The sequence below is a fragment of the Eurosta solidaginis genome, chromosome 4 (assembly GCF_040869045.1).
Source record: "Eurosta solidaginis isolate ZX-2024a chromosome 4, ASM4086904v1, whole genome shotgun sequence".
Classification (NCBI taxonomy): domain Eukaryota; kingdom Metazoa; phylum Arthropoda; class Insecta; order Diptera; family Tephritidae; genus Eurosta; species Eurosta solidaginis.
This window is the reverse complement of record NC_090322.1, coordinates 117,880,081-117,904,048: the sequence shown is the minus strand read 5'-3', so window position 1 is coordinate 117,904,048 and position 23,968 is coordinate 117,880,081. Positions and strand designations below refer to the sequence as shown.

General features: G+C 40.2%; 1 protein-coding gene across 10 annotated transcripts in view; it reads right to left on the bottom strand.

Moving 5' to 3' along the window:
• The window catches only part of LOC137250204 (uncharacterized), a 300,510-nt gene that overhangs the window by 110,514 nt on the left and 166,028 nt on the right, over positions 1 to 23,968 (bottom strand). For all 10 annotated transcript variants that reach the window (XR_010952851.1, XR_010952850.1, XR_010952848.1 and 7 more), the window contains 3 exons: positions 17,720 to 17,904; positions 8,747 to 8,926; positions 2,237 to 2,406 (listed from right to left, as the gene is read on the bottom strand). Coding sequence is in view for 7 of the 10 variants with exons in the window: in XM_067782622.1 (XP_067638723.1) it covers positions 2,237 to 2,406; positions 8,747 to 8,926; positions 17,720 to 17,904 (535 nt within the window). In the remaining 3 variants the exon portion in view is untranslated. The remainder of the gene's footprint in view (positions 1 to 2,236; positions 2,407 to 8,746; positions 8,927 to 17,719; positions 17,905 to 23,968) is intronic.

Below are 23,968 nucleotides of genomic sequence, written 5' to 3'. Positions count from 1 at the left end.
TTAAATTAAATTAAATTTGTCCCGCGGTGTAGAGGTAGTGTGCTGGCCTAACTAATAGTGGGATTCCAACTTCAATGACGGGACAGCTCACATCAAAATACTTTACACAATTATTCTAAAACATGGTCGCTCGTTGTAAGTAGTTCGGCATGGTCTTCCAGTCTCGAGAAAAGCAACCTCAATATACCTGAGTGAAAGAATTCCAAGCAGGGTCGCCCCTCGAAAGTGGGTTGGCACTACTTCGAGTGTATTTCTTTTTTCTAAAGCTTCTGAAGGAAAATTCAATCCCGCCAATTTGTAAAAAAATCTTATATATAAATAGACAAGATGAAAAAAATTGGAACCGTTATCTGCTAAACTATAATTCTAAGGTATACAAATTGTATATGTATTGATAGGAAATTTTGAGGTGCAGTGTTATCCATAAATAAAAAAAATTTGAAAAATCATTTTAATATGAAAAATTTAACATAAAAGTCACACCACTACACATGCACTTATTCATACTATAGACACGCTGTGTGTGTGTGGGTACTTGCTTTTTGTGTACTAAGCTGAATCGTGAGCATGGCCGAGGAGTTGCTTTGTAGGGAAAAATTAAACAACAATAAAAATGAAACAAAAAGACATAGCTGATCATGCATCAAGTGTTTACAAAAATAAAACAAAGTAAGCATGCTAATTTATTGATGGTAAAAATAATCACAGTAGGGGTTAGTATTGTTTTTGTATACTCTATATTGAGAATGAGTGAAGCGAAATCATTTCCAAGAGAATCACGGCGTACGAATGTAGTCTTTGTTTTTGGTTTTGTATGTTTTCTCGATATTCGAAAAATTACTGTATTTTTGTTGCTATTTTTTCACACATTTATACTGTTATCACCAAAAGGGGGTTTTGGCTTTCTTTCACTTCAGATTAACTTATTTAATTAGTTTACCGATACGTGTGCCAAAGTGAAAACATCTTTTATCTCTCTGTAAATAGTACATTAAATAAAACGTGGATTTACATAAGCTATAAGTCTTATTAGTAAAATTTAATTAAAAAAAAACTGTCATAATTTTGTTTACACAAGGTAAGTAAAATATTTCTTAATTAATATGTTAAAATTTTTGATTTTAATTATTGTATTTGCATTAAGTCCAAACAGCCTTTGCTTTCCTGTCCTTCGCTTTCTTTTCCTTTCCTTTCCTTTCCTTCTATTTCTTTTCTTTCCTTTGCTTTCCTTTCTTTTCCATTCTATTCTTTTATTTTCGTTTTCTTTGTTTTCTTTCCTTTCCTTTCCTTTCATTTTCTTTCCTTTCCTTTCCTTTTCTTTATTTTCCCTTCCTTTACTTTCTTTTAACTTTCTTTCTATTTCCTTTCTTTTACTTTCATTTCTCTTCCATTCATATTCCTTCCTTTCCTTTCCATTCCTCTACTTTTCTTTTCTTTCATTTCTTTTATTTACATTTCCTTTCCATTGATTTTCCTTCCTTTCCTTTCGTTTCCTTCCCTTACCTTTCCTTTTCCTACCTTTTGCTTACGAGAAGCAGATTGCTTAAATCATACCCTTCCTGCCAGAGCAATTTAAATTTCCCTATTTTGAGCTTACTTATTCATTATATTACCCATCGAATGTTCCTCTTAGTAAGGTAAATATCGTTAAGTATGAACAATAAAAATTGTATATATTATTTTAACTGCTTATGTGGTTGAATTTCAACCACTGGGCGAACTCTAGTAAAAAAAATAAACAAACTCGCTAATTTGCAAAATAAAAAACTAGTTTGCGTTCAAACAGACAGACATGTGAAATTTGAAGCTTCTAGCTGTTGAAATTACGAAAAGTTTCATCTGAACAATCGTATGGGATATATACTATATATACGACCGATTTCTATAATTTTTTCAGACAACAATATATGCTATATACGTAAGCATTTGGTGAAATTTGAAGCCTCTAGCTGTTAGAATAGTTAAGAAATTACGAAAAGCTTCTTATCTGAACAATCGGTTGTGGGGATATATGCTATATATACGACCGATCTCATCCATTTTTTCAGACAACAATATGTGCAATATACGAAAGCATATGGTGAAGTTTGAAGCTTCAATCTGATAAACTGAGGAAGATATGACAAATATTCTATTTTCTGAAAAATCCGTTGTATGGGGGATATATGCTATGGTCCGATAGGATCATGAAAGATATATTGAGTTAATATAAGTACAATAAAAATGTTATACGCACACCACAATCCGCTGTTTGAATAGGAGACAGTCTAATGTGAACGTTTCATATTCACCACCTTCTCCACAAACATTTAAGCCATACTTATCACGCATTTTGATTAAATGTGGTTGTATCTCGCGCAACGATTTACCTAAGTGACGATCAGGAACTAAACCTAATGCAGCTACCTGTAATATTAAAAGGAATGTCAATAGTAAACGTATGTTTGAATGTGTGTATGAAATAGATGTATATATGTACATTAGTGCCAGACCGTCTTTGACGAAGTGAGAATGACAATATTCCAGCAAAAAAAAATCACAGGGCGGAAGGTAATGACGGAATAGCGCATGCCCCCAGATTGGAATTTAAGTGCGCACTGCCCAATCCATAAGAAAGGCAACCGCGCCAATTACCAAAGGAATCAGCCTGCTTAATATCGCGTATAAGATTATATGTAGCGTACTGTGCTAAAGTCTGAAGCCTACAGTCAACAAACCGATTGCACCTTATCAGAGCGGCTTCAGACCTGGTAAATCTACTGTCGATCAGTTCTTCACGATGCGCCAGATCCTGGAGAAGACTCACGATAAAAGAATCGACACTCACCATCTTTTTGTCGACTTCAAAGCAGCCTTTGACAGTGCCAAAAGAAGTTGCTTGTTTGCTGGTATGTCTGAATTTAAGTTCTCTGCAAAGTTAATAAGGCTCTGCCAAATGGCATTGAGCAACACCACCAGCTGTGACACCCTTTCTTGTGATTTCTCTAACATAATGCTGGAGAAGATACAATCTATTATAAGAGCGTACAATTAATGGCGTATGCTCATGATATTCATATTATTGGGCTTGAAAAATGCGCTGTGAGTTCGGCCTTCTCTGAATTAGATAAAGAAGCAAGAGTTGGTCTTGCGTAAATAAGGATAAGACGAAGTATTTGCTGTGATCCAAGAAAGAATTGGCACATTCACGCCTTGGCAGCCACGTCACTGTTGACGGATATAGATTCGAGACTGTTAAGAACTTCGACTATTTGGAAACCAGCATTAACATCAAAAACAATATCAGCTTAGAAATCAAACGGAGAACAACTTTTGCCAACAAGTGCTGCTTTGGACTAAGTAGGCAATTGAAAAGTAAAGTCCTCTCAAACGAACAAAAATCATGCTCTACAAGTGGCTCATCATACCTGCCCTGATTGTGTGGCTCGGAATGATGAACGGTGTTGAGAGAAGATGAGATAGACTGGTTTCTGTCTCAACCACGTAATGGCAAAATGTCAAGTTTTCAGGGTAAGCAAAAAACTAATTTTTTGTTTATAGATTAATTTATTTGATTATTAGAATATTTACAAATGTAAAATAGAGCCTTTTGACCTTCATTATTAAAAAAAACTGAAATATTTCAAAGATGTAACGTTTTTATTATTTAGTATGTACTTACGATTTTCATGTTTTTGCAAAACTTAAAAATATACACGGATGTACTTGGTTTCAGCTTTTATATTTTTTGGAATGTTACACAACAAATTCTTGTAATATTACGTGACTCGGTTAAAAGTATGTACGAAAATAAAAGTTTTTTTAAAACGACAAAAATAAAAATAAATAGCTTTCATAACATAACTTATACATTCGATACGTATAGTATGAATTGAATATTTTTTATAAAATGCAAAACGAATGTTCATGAAGAGTCGTGGCATAATTGATCGTAAAAAGAGTGATATTCACTTGGAATAAACGCCTTAAAACTTTGTAAATCACGGAACTTTTTTAAAGGCAGCTTCAATGGTTGCTCATAAAGGCTTTTTATTTAGGTTGGAACTTTTTCGATTTTCATTCGTTGTGGTAATTTTACCCAGTCATCATCATAATCAAGTTTATAAAAACTTCCAAATGAGGTATGCTTTAAACATTTAATATCTGTGACGCAAGGGTCGCCTGATTTTAGTCCTGGTCGGATAGATTTGTAAAAATTTTAATCAGAATATTTAAAAAAAATGTATGTCCAACATATGAACCCTATAAGGCCCATGGCTCGTTCGTGCTTCCTTTATGTGCTTGGCACAAATAATTTTTTATTTTTCTTTTTTCGATATTAGCATGAACGGAGTCGCATTCCATTTGAGTGTGACCAACGGCCAGGTATTTCTGGCATACTTATACTTCTTTGCAAAATGTATTAATACATTTGATAAAGTTACGTTTCTATTTTGTGCACCACAGCCATCACTAAACATGCTTATAGGAATATGGTTTTCAGTTACTTCAGTTTCTAAAAAATGTAATATACAAGACGTAAAAACGTTAGAATCCATTCCACCTTCACCTTCGTGCCATACGTAGCAAACTATTTTCGAATCTTTTAAATTATAAATTGTGAACTGGTGGCACGTTAACTTCTGTTTAAAGTATTGGGCTCCTGAAACTATAATGGGATCATTTGAACAGCCTGAACATCCAACGTGAAGCAATGAATTTCTCCTTTAATTGCTCTTTTTTATTTTCTTCTTTTTCTTTTCGAGTTCGATCTTTTGATCTCAAATGTGTTTGAAAAGTTCACTCATCAATATGCTTATTTTTATAAGGATAACATATTTTGCATTGGTCTTTTTTTGGTTTATAAAATCCGATATTCATTTCATGAACAACTTTTAGAAATTACTTATAACCAGCTTTTTCAGAATCCGAAATGTGATTCGCATTAATGAAGCTTTCAAATTGTTTGTAAACCTGTTTGATGGACGTATATTCTCTCTAAACTGAAATAACTTTTTCCTTGTTCCCTCGCTTTTTTAGTTTTTCTCTATTCCATTGTCCTCTATTTCTTTGCCCTGTCTTAGTATGTGACAGCAACCCTGATGTTTCGTCTAGTATATGCTTGGATGGATAATATGAACAACTGCTTGACTCTTCAAGAGAATTAACCTCAACGCAACTTGAAAAATCGGTTGAGGTGTCAGGAGAAGTGATCTCAACGCTCGAATCGATATCAACAAAAAGTCCGGTTCGATCATCTAACTTTTTGTTACTAAAATTGATAGGCCATTCAGAGGTTTCAACCAAAATGAAGTTTCCCGTTTTCTCATCAAGCACCTTCTCTAAATTTTGACTTTTCTCTGCATTTTGAAATTCTGCAGGTTTTTCCAACACATTGCGAACCTAAAACGTGAAGCAGGGGTTATAACTTTTCATCTAAAGAATTAATGATCGGAAAATCTTTAGACATGTAGGTACTTACTTGAGAATGGTGTTTTGCATTGATCGAATGATTGTGAAACTCTTTTTTAGATATCATTTTTTAATACGTCTTCAATACACGAAAAAAATATTTATTAAATAAAACCTAACGGCACTTTAAAAGGAACTGGGTTGATAGTGGTCTCCAGTGGAAGAAATGCATTGATAGTGCGTTATTTACGGGGTTGCTGTGTTCATAAAATTTAAAGTTTTACATACGAGGTTGTCGCTAATGTATTGTATCAGGTGTACTTGAGTTTTCACTAAATGTAAGAACTGTTTTTGTTTCACTTGCCATAAAAAAAAAGAGTTAAGTGGTTGAGCCAGAAAGCAGCCGAGATGGCTCTTGGAGTGTTCGACAGAAAAGTGCTCCGGAAGATTTAGGGAGTATCGAAGGAGGTATGTATAATGATAAGCTGTATTTCCTTTACGAAGCTATAAGGATAGTCCAAAGAATAAAAACCCAAAGTCTTCGCTGGCTAGGGCATGTTATGCGAATGGACGAGCACGCTTCCGCCAATAAAGTATTTCAGTCGACACGGCAGTTTGGAAGCAGAGGAAGAGGGACACCTCCACTAAGTTGACTCGAGTTTCTGAGTAATAGGCGTCTTGTTTGTTTATGCTACATAAATCAAGTACCCAGATTTTACTCGCAAACTCCAATCTGAGCAGTCTCTCAGTTTGTATGCAATATGCATGTTGTTTTTGCTGTTAATAATGGCAATGAAAATTTATATCCGCCATCAGTGGCATGGCTGAATGTGCCGATTCAGTCCATACAATAGCTACACTGTTTTGCCGTCGTTAATAGCAACACCAACTTTTTCTGCCTCTTGTATTTAATTTATTTATATTCTATGCTCGCAGACCCGGCAAACGTTGTTCTGCCCTGCCTTTAGTATATCTGCATAACTTTTAAGAAGTTTTTACCTCTCACCTTCTCTCTCGGATGACTAAATCAGAAAAAAATGCCTAATGAACTTTAAAAAATAAGAAGTGAACTTATACATTAGCTATGAAAATATTAAGACCTCTCAAGAACTTAGCTGTCTTTATTTTTTTAAAATTAAGGAATTCTTGAGGTCTTGGTATAAGCTGGAAGTATATACATTGTTTAATTGCTAATAAATAAAATGAAATCTTTGGAGTTTTTGGTTACTGAGGAGCTGCGGCGAGGAGGGCAGCAAGGGAACAGTCGCGCACTCCCTTCGTGAATGCGCAGGTCTAGCACACACTAGGTTTCTAATTATGGGCAGTTTTATACTACCGGAACTTAAGGAAGTAGCTAAATGCTCTGCAGAAAATATCAACAGGTTCATTGTACGCTCCAAATGGTTCGAACGGCCTACCGCCTCTATCAGCCTCTCCCTCTTTAGTAGGTAGATCCAATTGAGCAAGTCGGTGTTCAGCAGCGTGCCTTCAGGAACCGGTGTGTTTGTTGTTTCTGATGGTGTGTTCGTCGAACCCGCCCCGGCAGTGTTGGTGGTTGTTGTATTTGTTTTTCCACGGTCATCTGCGGAGGAGGGTCCCTGCTCGGGCGCCATTTATGAGGTGGGTTTTGTCTAAGGCTGGGGTAACGCTCAGTCAATCCAGATTCGAGTAAAGGTCCCACAAACCCCTACTGAATAAATACACAATATTTATGTGTTACGAACACACGCACTCACGACTGGAGATATTAGGCGGGCAGCAGCTTTCCGTCGCAAGATGGCGAGGGGGCGGAGCGGCGGCTAACGGTCGTAGGGATAGAGGAGGTTCGGTAGGGCGGTTGAACGGTTGGGTAACGGACGGGCTGGTACGGCGGTACGGAAGCAGCGGCGGGATAGAAGCAGCGGCTTAACGGCGGTAGGATGGCAAGCGGCCAACGGTCGTTGTAGCAGCGGCTTGACGGCGGTAGTATGGCAGACGGCCAACGGTCGTCGTAGCAGCGGCGTGACGGATGCAGCGGCTTAACGGCGGTAGGGTGGCGAACGGCCAACGGTCGTCGTAGCAGCGGCTTAACGGCGGTAGGATGGCGAACGGTCGTCGTAGAAGCGGCGGCTGAATGGCGATAGGACGGCGACCGGCCAGTGGTTGGTGTGGCAGCGGCGGCACCAGCAAGGCGGGATGGGCACGGCGGTAGTATGGCGGACGGCCAACGGTCGGCGTAGCACCGGCGGGATGGAAGCAGCGGCGGCACTAGCGGGGCGACGATGCGACGGCAGCGGCGGTGGGCTACGGAGCGCGTACCAGGGCCGTGGTGAGAGGGGAAGTAGGCTGGCGACGGTGTTTACCTGGACAGCGGCGGCTCGTTCCGGGCGGGGTCGGTTGACGGTTTCGGCGGGATCGGATTGATCGGTAGTCTTCGGCAGGATCGGTAGTCCGCGGGGTCGGTCACCTGGCGAAGAGACTGCAAGGACTCGGGTTAGTGCTGGTTTCACCACTGGACACCCCCGCCTCCCTACTTGCACGCTAATAGAAGGTGCGTAAGGGGGGCGGGGCTGTACCAGCCGGTACACCGTGGATCGATCCGTGCGCGGAGGGGAAGTGCACCTTAACGGCACAGCGGTAGCCCCTGTGCACACGCATCGGCCCACGGCCGAACCCAGAGCTGTGGAGAGGGGGTCGAGCGGTCGTTCGGGCGGCGAGCCATCCCCTGCCAGGCCAGGGCGACGGAGGGAGATAGTCCGAAGACACCACTCTCGTAGTCCGGGCGTAGGGGGATGACCCGCGCCACGGCTGCACCCTCTTCTCGCCAGCTCGATAGTGGGAGTGGTTAAACCCGCTCCGGCCAGCTTATTATACAAGAGCTGAGGGGGGAGGGGTCGCTTGGTCGTTCGGCGTCGCGCCACTCGACACCTGGGTGGGCGACGGAGGGAGATAGTCCGAAGACAACACTCTAGCCGTCCAGCCCAGGTGAAGGGCGACCCGCGCCCCCTTCCGCTCAGTCCGAGCTGCGGGGGAGTGGCGGTTTAGTCATTAGGGCGTCGTGCCCCCTAACACCTAGGTGGACGACGGAGGGAGATAGTCCGAAGAGACCACTCGCGCCGTCCAGGTGGAGGGTGACCCGCGCCATGGCAGGGCCCCTTCCACTCAGCTAGCCAGCCGGAGTAGCACTTTTGTCTTTAAAAAGACAACCACTCCCGCTGGCTCACCTGCTGGTTATGTTATTGTAACGCTACGTTACACCTCTTATTCGTTTCTCTTATAACAGTTACGCCCCTGATTTTATCTCTCCCCCTGAATAAATAATTTTAAAAATTCGCATTAGATTAGTAAAAACACCAAAATATACATATATAACTACCTTTATTATAATGGCGTGAACTTGGCAATCAATCATCTCCTGCAACAATTCGCTTTGGTCTCTTCTCCATAGATATGCCAGTGATACCAAATTAAGACGACTGCACACATTTTCTACACGAACTCTCTGGTAGTCGGAAAGAATTGCTCCAACGGCAACTGCTTCAACTTTCAATTCATTCTAAAAATATTAAATAGTTTTGTATAAAATTTCACATACATTTTAGAGATATACGCCGCCGATTTTGGTCGATTTTCGCACGCCGCCGCCGAATGTCAAAAATATCGGCGCGGCGGCGGCCGCGTCCGGCGCGTTACTATATTTTCTACTCGTTTAAGACTGTTTAGGCCATTTATTGTTCATGAGGAAAATTGGTCGGATATGGTCGAAAGTGGTATCAACGGATGCGCATCACTGCCAGTTATAAGAAACTAATTGCGAAATTTAACTCTTTCTAACTGTTCAAAAGTTATTTAAAAAAACAGGCGTTTTCGATGTCAGCTTAACACTTTTGCATCACCCAATTCACCAAGTTATTAAAACAAATCACTAAAAGAAAAGTTACATATATAATAAACTAGCAGACCCGGCAGACGTTGTTCTGCCCTAAATTTGGTATATCTGCATACATTTTATTAAGCTTTTTCCTTCTAACTCTGCCCTCGCCCCTCTACACTTTTTCCTAATCTTTGTATTCACTCCTCCCTCGGTTTTTTTCGCTTCATCTATCTCCACCTTCGTCTCATTCTATCTCTTTCTCAGTATCCTTCTCTTTTTTCTCTTCTCTCAAGTTTTTCTCATTCTTCTTCATATCTTATTGCCAGTCCCAGAGGGTGGTATGTATTTTGTTCCAGTCCCATTCCGATTCTCAGTCCCAGTCCCACTCCGAGTCTGAGTCCCAGTCCCAGTCCTAATCCCAGTCCCAGTCCGTCTCTGGTCTACTTTCCGAAAAAAAGCATCGTAAATACTAATATATGCAAATTTATATAACAAATTTCAGGCAAATCGAATAGGACGTATGTAAATAGGTATGTCGGTATTATTAATTCATGTCTTTATTTCGGCTTCGCATGCATATTTATCAGTTTTGCCAGGTTGATGCGGCTAAATCGAATATCACAATGAAAATTACTTAAAAGCTCTCAGCAACAGCTTTCATTTGATATCAAAAATACATACACATTGTAGGGGTATCCGGGTCCATGTTTTGGCCTATATCTCGAGACCCTAGTCACCAGTAGGTATGAAAACTACCCTGTACGAAAGCACTCATCAACAGCTTTCATCTGATAACCATATTGTATAAACACATTCTAGGGGTGCCCGGGTCCACTTTTTGTCCTATATCTCGAGACCCTAGTCAGCAATATGTATCCTGGTCCACTTCCCGGAAGAAAAATTATCCGACAATTTATTCTAGATATAACGCTACCTACATACTAAATTTCAGGCAAATCGAGCCATATATACGATAGTTTAGAATAAATCGGTCCTTGGTCCACTTCCCGAAAAAAAAACTTTTCACAAACACTCTCCGGGTTCCTACTAAGTCATCCTGAAAATTTGAATAAAATCGGCGTGGTAGTTTCGAAGTCCATAAGCCTCATTTTATTTTTTTTTCAAATTTTGAATTTTTTCTAAAAAAAAATCTTAACTCAAGAATGGCTAAACCGATTTGGGATTTCAAAATCAACTAACCATCATCTCTCCTTCCTGTATCTTTCCTAAAAATTTCATGGCAATCTTTCTATCCGTTCTCGAGTTATAGAGTGACAATCAAAATGTACACTTCTTTTTATATATATAGATTTATATGCTCACTTTGTATATATTTTTTTAAAAAATTAATAATGAACGATGAATTCAAATAAAATGACCCAAGGCTGTGTATTTGTGTGAATTAAGCGGGGGTTGCCCTCATTGATTTTAAATGTATGAAAACATTTATTTGCAGCAATTTTTAATTTATAATTTATTTAATAATTTTGGGAAAAATTTAAACAACGTGACATCAGGACGGACAAGGCGACAGCTGCTTCGATTATATCTTGTAAATCTCTTCAAAGCCTTTTCTCCCGGGAGTGGGATTTGAACCTGTACTCCTACGATGGTTGAAGTGTTACAAACGCATTCAGACACGTCATGCCTTAGTTGTTGTAAACTTTATCCCCAAAATATCAAATTACCCAAAAAGTTGCCAATTTTATAAACAATTTTATATCGCGATTGGCTGAAAGAATAAGCGAAATCAGTGATGCAAAATCCTTTAGTAGGTTATGGGGGTATAAACACTCCTTTGAAATGTTTCTTATTTCATACTTAAGTTGAGGATATATGTACGTATGAGAAGGGTTTGAAAAATCACTTGGGCTTACATTCAAACATCTGTTGTTTATTGGCGAAACTATACAATAGCGTCTGAACTGTTAATTTTGATTTTCACAATTCATCCTTCAACACCCAAGTCTCCCGGTTTGACATTTCCTAAAGTTGGCGGCCCTATCCAAAACTAGTCCCTTGGAGTGAATCACACTGATTATAGCCTATCAACCAAGTTTAAATCTCACCTACACGTTACGGCTCCTTTTACAAATGTGAATATGTAGGCACATATATTCACCAGGTGAGGCTTTGTCCTTCGCAAAAACACTCAAAGTGGTGAAGCAAAAGCTTTCCCGAGACAGTGGAACTAATGACGTGTGTGCTACTACCCTAACGTAGTGGACAGTCGAACTAATTTGAAAACGCGTCATCCATAATGAGCTCTTATATCATAAGGCCGGAAAACAGCAGTTAATATCTTTCAACTTAAAATCGGTTGACTTTCATTCTTAAATATCATTTTGATTTAAGGAAGACTATTGAAATCAATGTTGTGAACACAAACGTCTGTTAACTTTGGTCTACATTTAAAAAAAGTATCCAGGGTCCTTGTAAAATTTTAATTATGTAGATGCGCCGAGGATTATACAATTTTCACCCATTACGCAATGATATCCACTTAACATTGCTTATGATTTCAAGGGCGGAATCCTTGGCCGAATAGTCACTCCCTAATGTTTCAAGGTGTAGCTCGGTAGCATAGCACGACGAAAGCATCCGTTGGAAAGTCTTCGGAGCTACACCTAGAGCTTCTAGGAAAGTGACGTCGACGAAGGTATGAGTTCGAAGTCGCAGTCCTATAGCTTCTGTGCTGGCATATGGTGTGAGGGTCAGGAGGCGTGGTAGCGACTGGTGGTCGCGATTGCTACTGTTCGCACATCGGGAATTGTAGCTCTTAAAAACAGCCGAAAAAACTGGAGGTGCCACGAGAGTCATGAGTATTAATAGACCATAGCGCCTTTGTGCGTGACCGCCAAGGAGCCACAAATGATTTAAAGAAATTGTGTTCGCGACGATTATTAGGAGTTAAGCCTAGGTGAAATTACGCTTTGCACGAGATATACAGACAAAAGTGTGACTATTTTATGTATCTCTATTTCTTCTCAGTAGACGCAGCAGTACCAAGTTCCAAATACCGGGGTTAGTTTCGAAGCCTCTCTGGAGTAAGCGAAGGAGAGCCAATCCCTCCGCAAGGAGCTACTCCTGAAAATTTTTGAAGGGTGTGCGAGATCTTGAGGCAAAACTCCTGTATCTTTCCGAAATGGCCAACACGTTGATTTCCTTAAATACATACAAACAAATCCTTTTCTAAATATTATTTTTTTAAATAGAAAAATCAAGCTTTTTAAAGTAAGAACATCGGCGTACGCCGGCACGCCGCTCAAGCCGCCGCCGACCTCAAATACATATATACACATCGGCCTACCCTAAAGCCTGATTCATCGTTTTTGTTCGGACGCATTTTTGTTTTCATTTTATTAGTTCTTTTTCCACTTTGTCTCAGTGAAAGCACGACGAAAATGTGCCCAACACTCTTTGTTGGGATCAAATTGGTCTTGCTTTTCTGCCAGCACAAATTTTTACAAATTGTTTTTTTGTGTTTTTCGTAAACATTTTTCCAGTTTTTGCACATGGTGGAGTAAATCGTCAATTGTCTTGCTCTAAACTCTTCTTTGTTCTGCCATTCGGCTATTTCAAAGTTTTTCACCAATGTTGTCCCAGAAAAAAGTGATTTTCGCATAAACGTATTAGGTGAATACTGATGGAACCATACTGGATTTAATTACAGAGATTCATCATATGGGTATCTTCGGTGTTGGCTTCCATAAAAAAAGAAGTGACAAAGCAATACGTTCATACATTTGACGATTGTATTATATACATATGTATGTATGTAATTTATTCCAAAAAGAAATTGAAACAGGTCTTTTTAAAAACAAGTTTTTTGTACTCACGTCACATGCAACCAGGGATTATCCCTTGGGTAGCGCTAGCCAAGACTTTTGTTTTGTCATTCCTACAACAAGAACGGCAAAATTTTCGTACTGTAGCAAATTTCAGGAAATTCTTGATTACTCTGCACATTCTTTTATCTTTTGAATCTCAAAATATCCTTTATTTACAAAATTACTGTGGTAGTAGTACTTCACAATTAAGTTACTCGTGTATTTCGCTTATGGCGTGTTAAAATCAAACGTGATTTATTAACCCTTAGCTTGCGCTGCTTCTATGCACTCAGTTGCCTCGTTCGACAATTTCTTCTAGGGTATAGACTTTTCACGAACAGCGTTCTCGAGCAGTTGCTTATTTATTTCTTATTGCTGTATTTACGTTTGTCTTCTAGTTATATGCGTGTATATGTATGAGTAATAACTTCTGCGGTTTTAGCTGTTGTTTAAAGATATGTGCAATAACGTCTGAGCCCTTTAGCGCTCTCACTGTTGCCTTCTATGCATCTACACGGATCGCTGAGTAATATGCACTGTTTATTGCTGTGTACATGTTCATATGTGTGCCTGTTTTATCTTTCTTTTTCGCTCTTAGCTGCTTTTTATACAAGTGTGATTGCTTACTTTGTTGTTATTATTGCACACAATTTATTTGCCGGCGGCATAGTGATGTAACGAAATTGCTAATATTCGCTCCGATCAGAAAAATTTTCCCGATATAATGCTGCCAGCCCTTCCAAATGAACAACTTGCATTATGTTTGTGGTTTGACAATGGTTTGTATGCGGTGAACAACATCGTTCTTACCTTCGCGGGAGTTTGGCCCGTTGTCTCATTAACTACCGATCGATAAGCCATTAACAATAAGGATATGTATGTATCCACCTCCTTATGAGACTTGTCCACTACTTTCCATAAGTGCTCCTCCAAGGTTCTATTGAATCGTTCCACCATACCATCAGCCGAGGATGCAATGCAGTTGTTCGAGTTTTCTGAATGTTCAATGTCTTACGCATTTCTTGGAATACAGCTGATTCCAAATTCCTCAGAATGTAACACCATTGGTATACCTTGCAACCCAATTGTTTGTAAACGCTTCTGTTACTATTTCCGTTTCCTGATTTGGGATTGGATACCTCTGGCCATTTGCTGAAATAATCCATAACCGCCAGCATGTATTTGTTTCCGCGCTAGCAAATTTGTGAGAGGGACGCAACTTAATTTGAGGATATACATATATACTTAAAAAAATCACTAAGTCTTGCATACAAACATCTGTTGTTTATTTGCGAAACTATACAATAGCGTCTGAAATGTTAATTTTGATTTTCATACTGACACTTGAAATTTCCTAAAGTTGGCAGCCCTATCCAAAACTAGTCCCTTGGAGTGAATCATATTGATTATAGCCTATCAACCAAGTTTAAATATCACCTACACGTTACGGCTCCTTTTACAATTGTGAATACGTAGGCACATATATCTACCAGGTAAGCTTTGTCCTTCGCAAGAACACTCAAAGTGGTGAAGCAAAAGCTTTCCCAAGACAGTGGAACTAATGACGTGTGTGCTACTACCCTAACGTAGTGGACAGTCGAACTAATTTGAAAACGCGGTCATCCATAATGAGCTCTTATATCATAAGGCCGGAAAACAGCAGTTAATATCTTTCAACTTAAAATCGGTTGACTTTCATTCTTAAATATCATTTTGAAACTGAAGCTACGCGGTCATCCATAATGAACTCCTATATCGTAAGGCCGGAAAACAGTAGTTAACAACTTTAAACTTAAAATCCGTCGACTTTCATTCTAAATTTGATTTAACGAAGACTATTGAAATCAATGTTGTGAACACAAACATCTGCAATCTTTGGTCTACATTTTAAAAATTGTATCCATCCACATGACATCCACTTAGACAGCTTATGATTTCGAGGGTGGCATCTTTTGCCGAATAGTCACTCCCTAACGTTTCTAGGTGTAGCTCGGCAGCATAACGCGACAAAATCATCCGTTGGAAAGTCTTCGCAGCTACACCTAGAGCTTCTAGGAAAGTGACGTCGACGAAGGTATGAGTTCGAAGTCGCAGTCCTATAGCTTCTGTACTGGCATATGGTGTGAGGCTTAGGAGGCGTGGTAGCGACGGGTAGTAGGGATTCCTACTGTTCGCACATCGGAAATTGTAGCTCTTAAAAACAGCCGAAAAAACTGGAGGCGCCCTGTGCCACGATAGTCATGAGTATTAATAGACCATTAATAGCAACCCTAAGTCGCCTTTATGCGTGACCGCCAAGGAGCGACAAATGATTTAAAGAAATTGTGTTCACGACGATTATTAGGAGTTAACCCTAGATGAAACTACGCTTTGCACGAGATATACAGGCAAAGGTGTGACTATTTTATGTATCTCTATTTATTTTCAGCAGACGCAGTAGTACCAATTCCAAAGACCGGGGTTAGGTTCGAAACCTCTCTGGAGCATGCGAACGAGGGACAATCCCTTCGCAAGGAGCTACTCCTGAAAATTTTTGAACGGTCCGCGAGATTTTGATTCAAAAACCCCGGATCTTTTCGAAATGGCCAACACGTTGATTTCCCTAAATACATACATATAAACAAAACCTTTCCTAAATATTATTTTTTTAAATAGAAGTAAAGTAACAGTAAGAACACCGGCATGCGCCGGCGCGCCGCCGATAAAGTTATCGGCGTAAACCTCTAGTTCTGTGTAACATTCATCCGTACACGTTGTTGTCATTAGACGGACATCTATTATGTCTTCTTTAGCCTCGGCTTTCAAACAATGTTGGCATTCCAAATTACATGGTCTTCGTGACATTGCATCAGCATTCCCATGGGTATTACCTTTTCGATGCTCAGCTCAATGGAAGTCATAGTTTTGTAGTCGCTCAATACACACTGCCAATTGACCTCTTGGATTATGGAGCTGTAGGAGCTATTTCAGCGCTGCGTGATCTCTCCTGACGCGGAATCGCTGCCCGTAGAGGTAGAGGTGAAAATGTTTAATGCACTCTTCCAATGCCAACAGCTGTGTCCGTGCAAAGCAATAGTTCCTCTCTGGTTTCCCGATTGATCGGCTGTAGTAGGCAACTACCTTGTCCTATCCCCCGACAAGTTGTGACAAAACCCCTCCTATAGCATATCCATTCGCGTCTGTATCTAGAACAAACTTTGCTCCTGGAATCGGATATGCAAACATTGGAGCAGTGTACAAACGGTCTTTCTATGTTTGGAAAGCCACTTCTTGCTCTCTCTTCCTTTCAAAAGCTTTCAAAAACTTAACAAAATGTTTAATAAGCAAATATTTGCGTCAGTTGTTTTACCAAATTAAAATAAAAAATTTATATTCAACAAATTTTTTTTTGTATTTTAAAGTTGAATTTGCACTAACAAAATGAATATTAAGTGTGTTTAAAAAACATAATGCGAATTGACATAAGTCGATGCATGGAGCTGCCAGGTAAATATAGCTGCACGTGTGTTTACAAAAGAATCAAACAGCAGCGCTGCAGGCAAAACTACTGCAGATGTAATTTAGAATTCCAGTAGCATTGCTTGAATGACGAGAACCAATGCCAAGCAATAAAAAGCTCCGTTATGCCTATAGCATTACACAAAAAGTTTTGTTGCTGATTACATTGCGTTACAAAAACGAGCTTTAGTCCGTCCTATGAACCAAATATACTTTTTTGGGAAGGGGAGAAAAAATAAAAATACACGTGTATCGACGATTTTCATGTACACGTCAGAATTTTTTTTTTATGTATAAAGTATAAAGCTCGTAGTGTCCGTCTGTCTGCCTGTGTGAAAGACTTTGGATTGATTTTTAACCTTTTTTCCGTAATCCAATCGAGCTGAATTTTTGCAGGCAGACTCGTGGAAATGTCTGTACCACGTCAAATTTTTAAAAAAATTAATTTCTATCAATCCTCAGATTTTTCTGAATTAAAAAAAACATGCTTCTTTTTCACGTTTTTCGGCATAACTTGAAGGGACTCCAAATTTTTATCCTACTACTAAAGCGTTCCGAAAAAAAAAAATTGTTTTTCGACCCATCCTACTCCATATATAAAAAATATTTTATATGCATTTTTTTGCAAATGCAGGATCACATCGAAAAGATATTACTTTTGTAAATGGTGCGTTCTTTGAGTGTTGCATATTTGGTCTAGAAGACGTGGAATATTTTATACGTTTACTACGCTTCCTATACTTAGAGAATTGCCGTCATGTATATAGTACTAAAAATTGCGTATTTTAATCCTGAAAAGGCCAAAAAAATAAAACAACACTTTGACGGGACAACATTGGTAAACACTTTTCAGATAGCCGAATGACAAAACAAATATAATTTAGAGCAAGACAACTGACGTCTTACTTCACCCGGTTATTCCACCATGCGAATGACAATAACAAAAGAAAAAATAAAACATAGAAAAAATGTACATTACTCTGGGGTCTGAAATCAAATGAGCTCTACATTACTGTTTGTGATTGGAACACCGATCAATAAAATATATTGACCATTACTGTTACCATTGATCGATAATAGACAAGCAAGGCGAGAATATGACACTTTGTAGAGAATTCCCCGTATCGTTTAAGTACATGATACTAACCTTACACAGCTCCAAGAGACTATATAAATCCTCTACTTCATCATCATCCGTGGGCACATAATGTTTTCCAGTCTGTTTGCTTTTGCCCTTAGTTTCTTGCCGATACAGTGGCAAACCCATCGCTTCGGCCAAAATTTCAATTCCCATGTGTCCAACAGTTTGGTACATAAAGCTATCGAGTTCATCTGCAATTAAAAAGGACATATTTACTTTGCGCAGGCTCATGGAAGAGTTCAGAACAAAATCCAACAATAACTCTACGTAATCGTTATATGAGGAAACAAGTTATTTAAATGGGTATATAAAAAAATTAAAAAAAAAAATTTTAGCTAAACGGTTTTATTGAAAACAATACTTACATGAAGTAATAATAATACAACTAATTAGGTAGGTCCTAGGTACTAGTCATCACACTCTTCATCAATCTAAGGCGTTGATCAGAATATTAAATAAAAGCGTTCGACGCGTGAAATTTCTAAAAATGTGAGGCGTAGCATAAGCTGATTAAGGTTCAGTTGGTCTTACTTATGACTATCAATAGAAATTTGAAGCGTCCAACGCTTTTATTTAATTGTCTGATTAACGCAATAGATTGATGAAGAGTGTGATGACTAGTACCTAGGACCTACCTAATTATTTTCTAGCCCTGGTATTATTATTGCTTAATGTAAGTATTGTTTTCAATAAAACCGTTTAACTTAAAAATTTGTTTATATTTATTTTATTTTCAAGTATTTAGTCTTTATTTTATTGCCTATTATTTCTCATTCTTTTAGTTCATTTAGTGACTCATTATTACAAGGACTATTTCCTGACAATTTGTTACAATCTAAGTCCTCAATACATAATCCTTCCAAAGACTTTACTCGACTCTGCGCCACGTATGCTTGTCCCTCCTCGAACTCTAAAATATTTTGATGTCACTTCTACCGGAACCAAATATGAGCCAAATCGGACATCTTAGGTCGCTTTCTATTCATGCATGTATTATGTGTTCCAAATATGGACTAAATCGGACCACAAATACGATTTTTTGAAATATTCCTTATTATTGCATTGTCATTGGGTTCTGACTATATTCCAAGTTTCAAGCTTGTAGCTTATCGGGAAGTTACTTATATTTTAATTACAAAATTCGTTCACAACTAAATCAAACTGTTTAAAAATTAAAACTTGGATGATACATTTTTTTATTATATTTAATTTTATAGCATAAAGCTTTATTCGAGATTTAGCCATCTGAAACGACTTAGTGTTAAATCTTACACGTTTTATCATATAAAAGTAAATTTCGAAGCGCAGAAGATTTAAGTTAAATCTCCATTAAATCTTCAATCATTACAAATATTTCAGGTATGGCAGCCTACAATTCATATGTCATGTAATTTTTTGATAGGAAAATATTTAAAGGTTGGAGCAGTTTTTAAATTCATGTATGACAAATGTTTTTTGAGTTTTTTAAGTTAAAATTTGTATGACCAAATGTGAGTAAAATAATAAAATGTACCAAGATGGAATATTTAGATATGTTTTGCTATGTGTTTAATTGAAAATGTAAAATTTTTCTAGTGGCTGAAAAACTTCACAAAAGTTGAAAGTGTGCACGTGGCCCCACTTTATAAATTTTCAATACGAAAAAATGAAACGTCAAATAAAGCTACAGTGGAGACAGTGCAGGTTAAAATTTGAGATTTATTAAATCTTCCCAGTTAAAACTCTAGGTGGAGATATGCTATTACTCCTATCATACAAAAATAAATCTCGAAACGCAGAAAATTTAAGCTAAATCTTCAATCATTAAAATATTTCCGATATGACAACCTACAACTCATATGTCATACAATTTTTTGATAGGAAAATATTTTAAGGTAGAAACAGGTTTTTAATTCATGTATGACAGAAGTTTCTTGAAGATATTCAAGTTTCTATTTTTGTTGCCAGGTTGAACTGGCCGGTCCATGAGGACCTCACATAGACTGAATGAGTCCGTAGTGTTACCAGAACTTTATTTAACGACCAAGCTGAAAAACCCTATTATAAAATAACTCTGTCCTCTTGGCATATACTAGAAGCCTTCTAGGACCTATGCCAATTGCTGCTTCTCGAGCTGACATCTGTATCACTCCTGATAGCTGGAGTCCTAGCCGGGCAAGCGCAGAGGACGAGCACAAAACGTGCTCAATCGATTCCTCCTCCAACCCCCACATCCTGCATCTGCCATCACTCACCGAGCCTACTTTAAAGGTATGTGACACCTGAAGGCAGTGTCCAGTCAGAATACCCGTAATGAGTCTACAGTCCTCTCTTTTTAATGATAAAAGCAACTTTGTTAGTCTAAAGTTGTAAAACCTACACATAATCTTCAACACTTTATAGCCCCGCGCTTGGGTCCATGCCTTTTTCGCTTGGTCGATCATGTGCACCTCTCGCCTTCTCTTAATCTCACCCAATCTAATTGGAACGTCTACGGAGTAAGCTTGAAGGGATACTCCCTTTTTAGCTAGTTCATCCGTGAAAACTTGAGCTGGCGGGTTCCAGGCTAGTTTCTCTCGATGGCAGTTAGGAAGAAAAGGCGGTGATTAATATTAAAATTTCAATAGACTTTATTTCACAAATATGCAGTGGAAAATCACAGAAAGAGAGTTTAAAGGAGCAAGCATGCAATTGCTAAAATGTTACCTTTAATTTATTCGGGGACTCTGTGTTCTGGCGGTGATGATCGCTGGAGTGACCTTTTTTATGGTTTTGGAAAAACTTGTGGTATAAACAAAAAACTTACGTACCGCGTGCGTATACGGCTGCGGCTTTAATCCAAGTGAACGAGTTCCCTTTCCACGCATTCCGTTTACCCCCAAAGCTAACAGGCCTTTGGCGGAAACGAAACGTCAATTTTTCTTTTAGTGTAAGTGCTAACGGCTGTAACAAATAAGCGGTTTTGTATCAAATTGCAGTAGGGTGGCCGGCCCTTGATTTTCCTTTGGGGTTAGCCTGCTGGCCTAAACATGCCGGCCCCCTTGCGGTACGCAACCTCGCCTTGCCATGCTGCTGGAGTAGACAACATCTAGAGGGAAAAAGATAAGAGATTTGTGGATGGACAGACTGTACGCATGAGTTCAACAGTACAAAACATTCTTTATTACAAAATTCATAATTTAAATTCAAATTCAAAATTAATTCTTTTTTTGTTGGATATTTATGTATATCTACGACATTTTAGGCGCGGGATACTCCAGAGAGCACAAATCCGAAGATTGTGCTTTGCGCCAAGAGTGGACCGAATGGCGCTGGCAGCACTTGGTTGAGCATGATGTCGGCATATACGTCTGCCCCGAGAATTAGGCGAACTGGCGACGCGACATAAAATTTTGGATCGGCGAGATATATGTGCGTGTACACAGTCGCGATGGCTGCGACTAGGCGCCACTCGGTGGAAATGTGGTGTGACGACGGCATGGGTCGCAATGCGTTTGTTTTCGCCGTGCTTCCCCCGTAAACACACCACACAGCCTGTCTGGCTACCCACTCGAGTTTCGTCCAGTCGCAGATCCCGGACCAAGTCGGCCGATATAACAGTTGACGGCGAACAAACATCGATTAGTGCTCGCACCAGGTGAAGTCGTCCTCCAGATTCAATTTTGACGATAGCGGTCGGCGAAAGCGAGATCATGGGCCGCAGTACCGGTCCCAGCCCTGTACGTCCACTGCGGAACGTTAGCTGCGTCACGTCGACGTAGAGCGAGGCAGGATGGTCGCGATGGCTTCGTGACGGCGATTTGTGTTATTGTTAGCCATCTGGGGGCGTTGTCGTTGTCGGTGGCGACGGTGAGGGGTTCTGGTTGACTGTTGGCGCTCATGTTGTAGCAGGGGTCGGAAGAGCCGTGGTTCCGATCCCCCTGAGAGTCGGAAGGGCAGTGTTTCCGATCTCTCGGAGAGTCGGAAGGGCAGTGGTTGCGATCTCTCTTTGGCCATGCTGGCTGGTTGGGAATAGATGTCCCTCTTCCTGGTTCCTCGGTTGTTGTTGTTGTTGTTGTAGCAATGCTCGCCCCACCTAATAGCCTCGACCGATCACAAATTGTCATCAATATCCTCTAACGGGAGTCCAAGGAAACTTGCCGTTTCAACAGGGGTGGACCATAAGGAAAGGGGTGTTAGAGGCGTTGGTTCCACATTACAATTAAAGAGATGGTTGGTGTCATGTGGGGACACATTGCAAGCGGGGCATACATTTTGTATGTCGGGATTGATTCTGGATAGGTAAGAGTTTAACCTGTTACAGTATCCAGAACGAAGTTGAGCAAGAGTGACACGCGTTTCCCTGGGGAGTATGCGTTCCTCTTCCTCGAGTTCTGGATATTTTTCTTCAAGTACTGGATTCACCGGGCAATTCCCGACATAAAGGTCCGACGCCTGTCTATGGAGTTCACCAAGGACCTGCTTGTGTTTTTTCACTTCATACGGCTGGGTTCTCAGGTGCCGTTTTTCCTCAAAATGCTTACGGAGATGACTCCTTAGGCCCCTAGGCGGTGCTGGTTCGTCAATCAGATGTCTGTTGGGATGCCCATGTTTCTGGGTATTCAACAGAAACTGTTTGGTCAGCATCTCATTTCTCTCCCTGATGGGGAGTATTCTCGCCTCATTATGCAGATGGTGTTCTGGGGACATAAGAAGACAGCCCGTGGCGATTCTGAGAGCAGTATTTTGGCAGGCCTGTAGTTTCTTCCAGTGGGTAGTTTTTAGGCTTGGCGACCATATGGGTGACGCGTAGCACGTAATCGGCTGGCTAATTGCTTTGTATGTGGTCATGAGCGTTTCTTTATCTTTTCCCCAGGTACTGCCAGCAAGGGCTTTGAGGATTTTATTACGGCTCTGAATTCTCGGAACAATTGCGGTTGCGTGCGCATCAAAATGTAGATCCTGATCAAACGTCACACCCAAGATTTTGGGGTGTAGGACAGTCGGTAGCGTAGTGCCATCGACGTGGATGTTCAATATGGTCGACATTTGGGGCGTCCATGTTGTAAATAATTTAGTCGGTGACAATGCCAGGTTTCGCGAGGCGAAAAAACTGGAGAGATCAGGGAGATAGCCGTTTATTTTATTGCATAGCTCATCGATCTCTGGGCCTGGGCCTGTGGCCATTATTGTGCAGTCATCGGCGTAGGAAACGATTGTGACTCCTTCCGGTGGTGAAGGTAGCTTAGATATGTAGAAATTAAACAAAAGTGGGGATAGGACACCACCCTGTGGCACCCCCTGTTTAATTCTCCTTGGTTTTGATGTTTCGTTTCTGAATTGCACCGATGCCTGCCGACCACCCAGATCATTTGCGGTCCACCTTTTAAGACATGGGGGAAGGGTAGACCCTTGCAGGTCTTGCAGTAACGAGCCATGGTTGACCGTATCAAAGGCTTTTGATAGCGCTACGAGTACTGTTCTATGGTGGGGGTATTGATTCAAACCGCAATTTATCTGGGTGCTAATGACATTTAGCGCGGAGGTAGTGCTATGGAGTTTTCTGAAGCCATGCTGATGAGGGGCTAGCTGCAAATGTGCTTGGAAATAAGGGAGCAAAATGGCTTCAAGCGTCTTTGCCACTGGCGATAGGAGAGATATCGGACGATATGACTCACCTATGTTAGCTGGTTTCCCAGGCTTTAGTAGCGGGACCACCTTGGCCATTTTCCATTTCTCGGGTATGACAAAGGTGGAAAGAGACAGGTTGAAGACATGCGCTAAATATTTGAAACCCTCTTTCCCTAGGTTTTTAAGCATCGGCATGGCTCTGCCGTCTGGGCCCACTGCTTTGGATGGTTTAGCGCGACCAATGGCGTCCTCAACCTCTCTAGCGGTAATGGCGACTGGTGACGCGCTGAATTTGTGTTTATGTGCGTGTCTATTGGCTCTCCGTCTATCTTTGTCAACCGTAGGATGCATTATATATTGCCGGCAGAAAGCTCTCGCGCATTTTTTCGCATCCGACAGCACCTTATCACCAAAGGCGATGGAAACTTTGTCTTTGTGCTTAGTCGGATTCGATAGGGACATTACGGTGGACCAAAGTTTACCTACACCGGTAGAGAGGTTACAACCTCTTAGGTGCTCTTCCCATTTCGCCCGCTTGTGTTCGTCCACAAGCAATCTGATGCATTGGTTTATATCCCTTATTTGGGGGTTCCTCGGTCGATCTCCTCCGTCTCAATATCGGAGGCGTAGAGTGACAACGCCCCTTCAAGGTTATCGCGTTCTTCC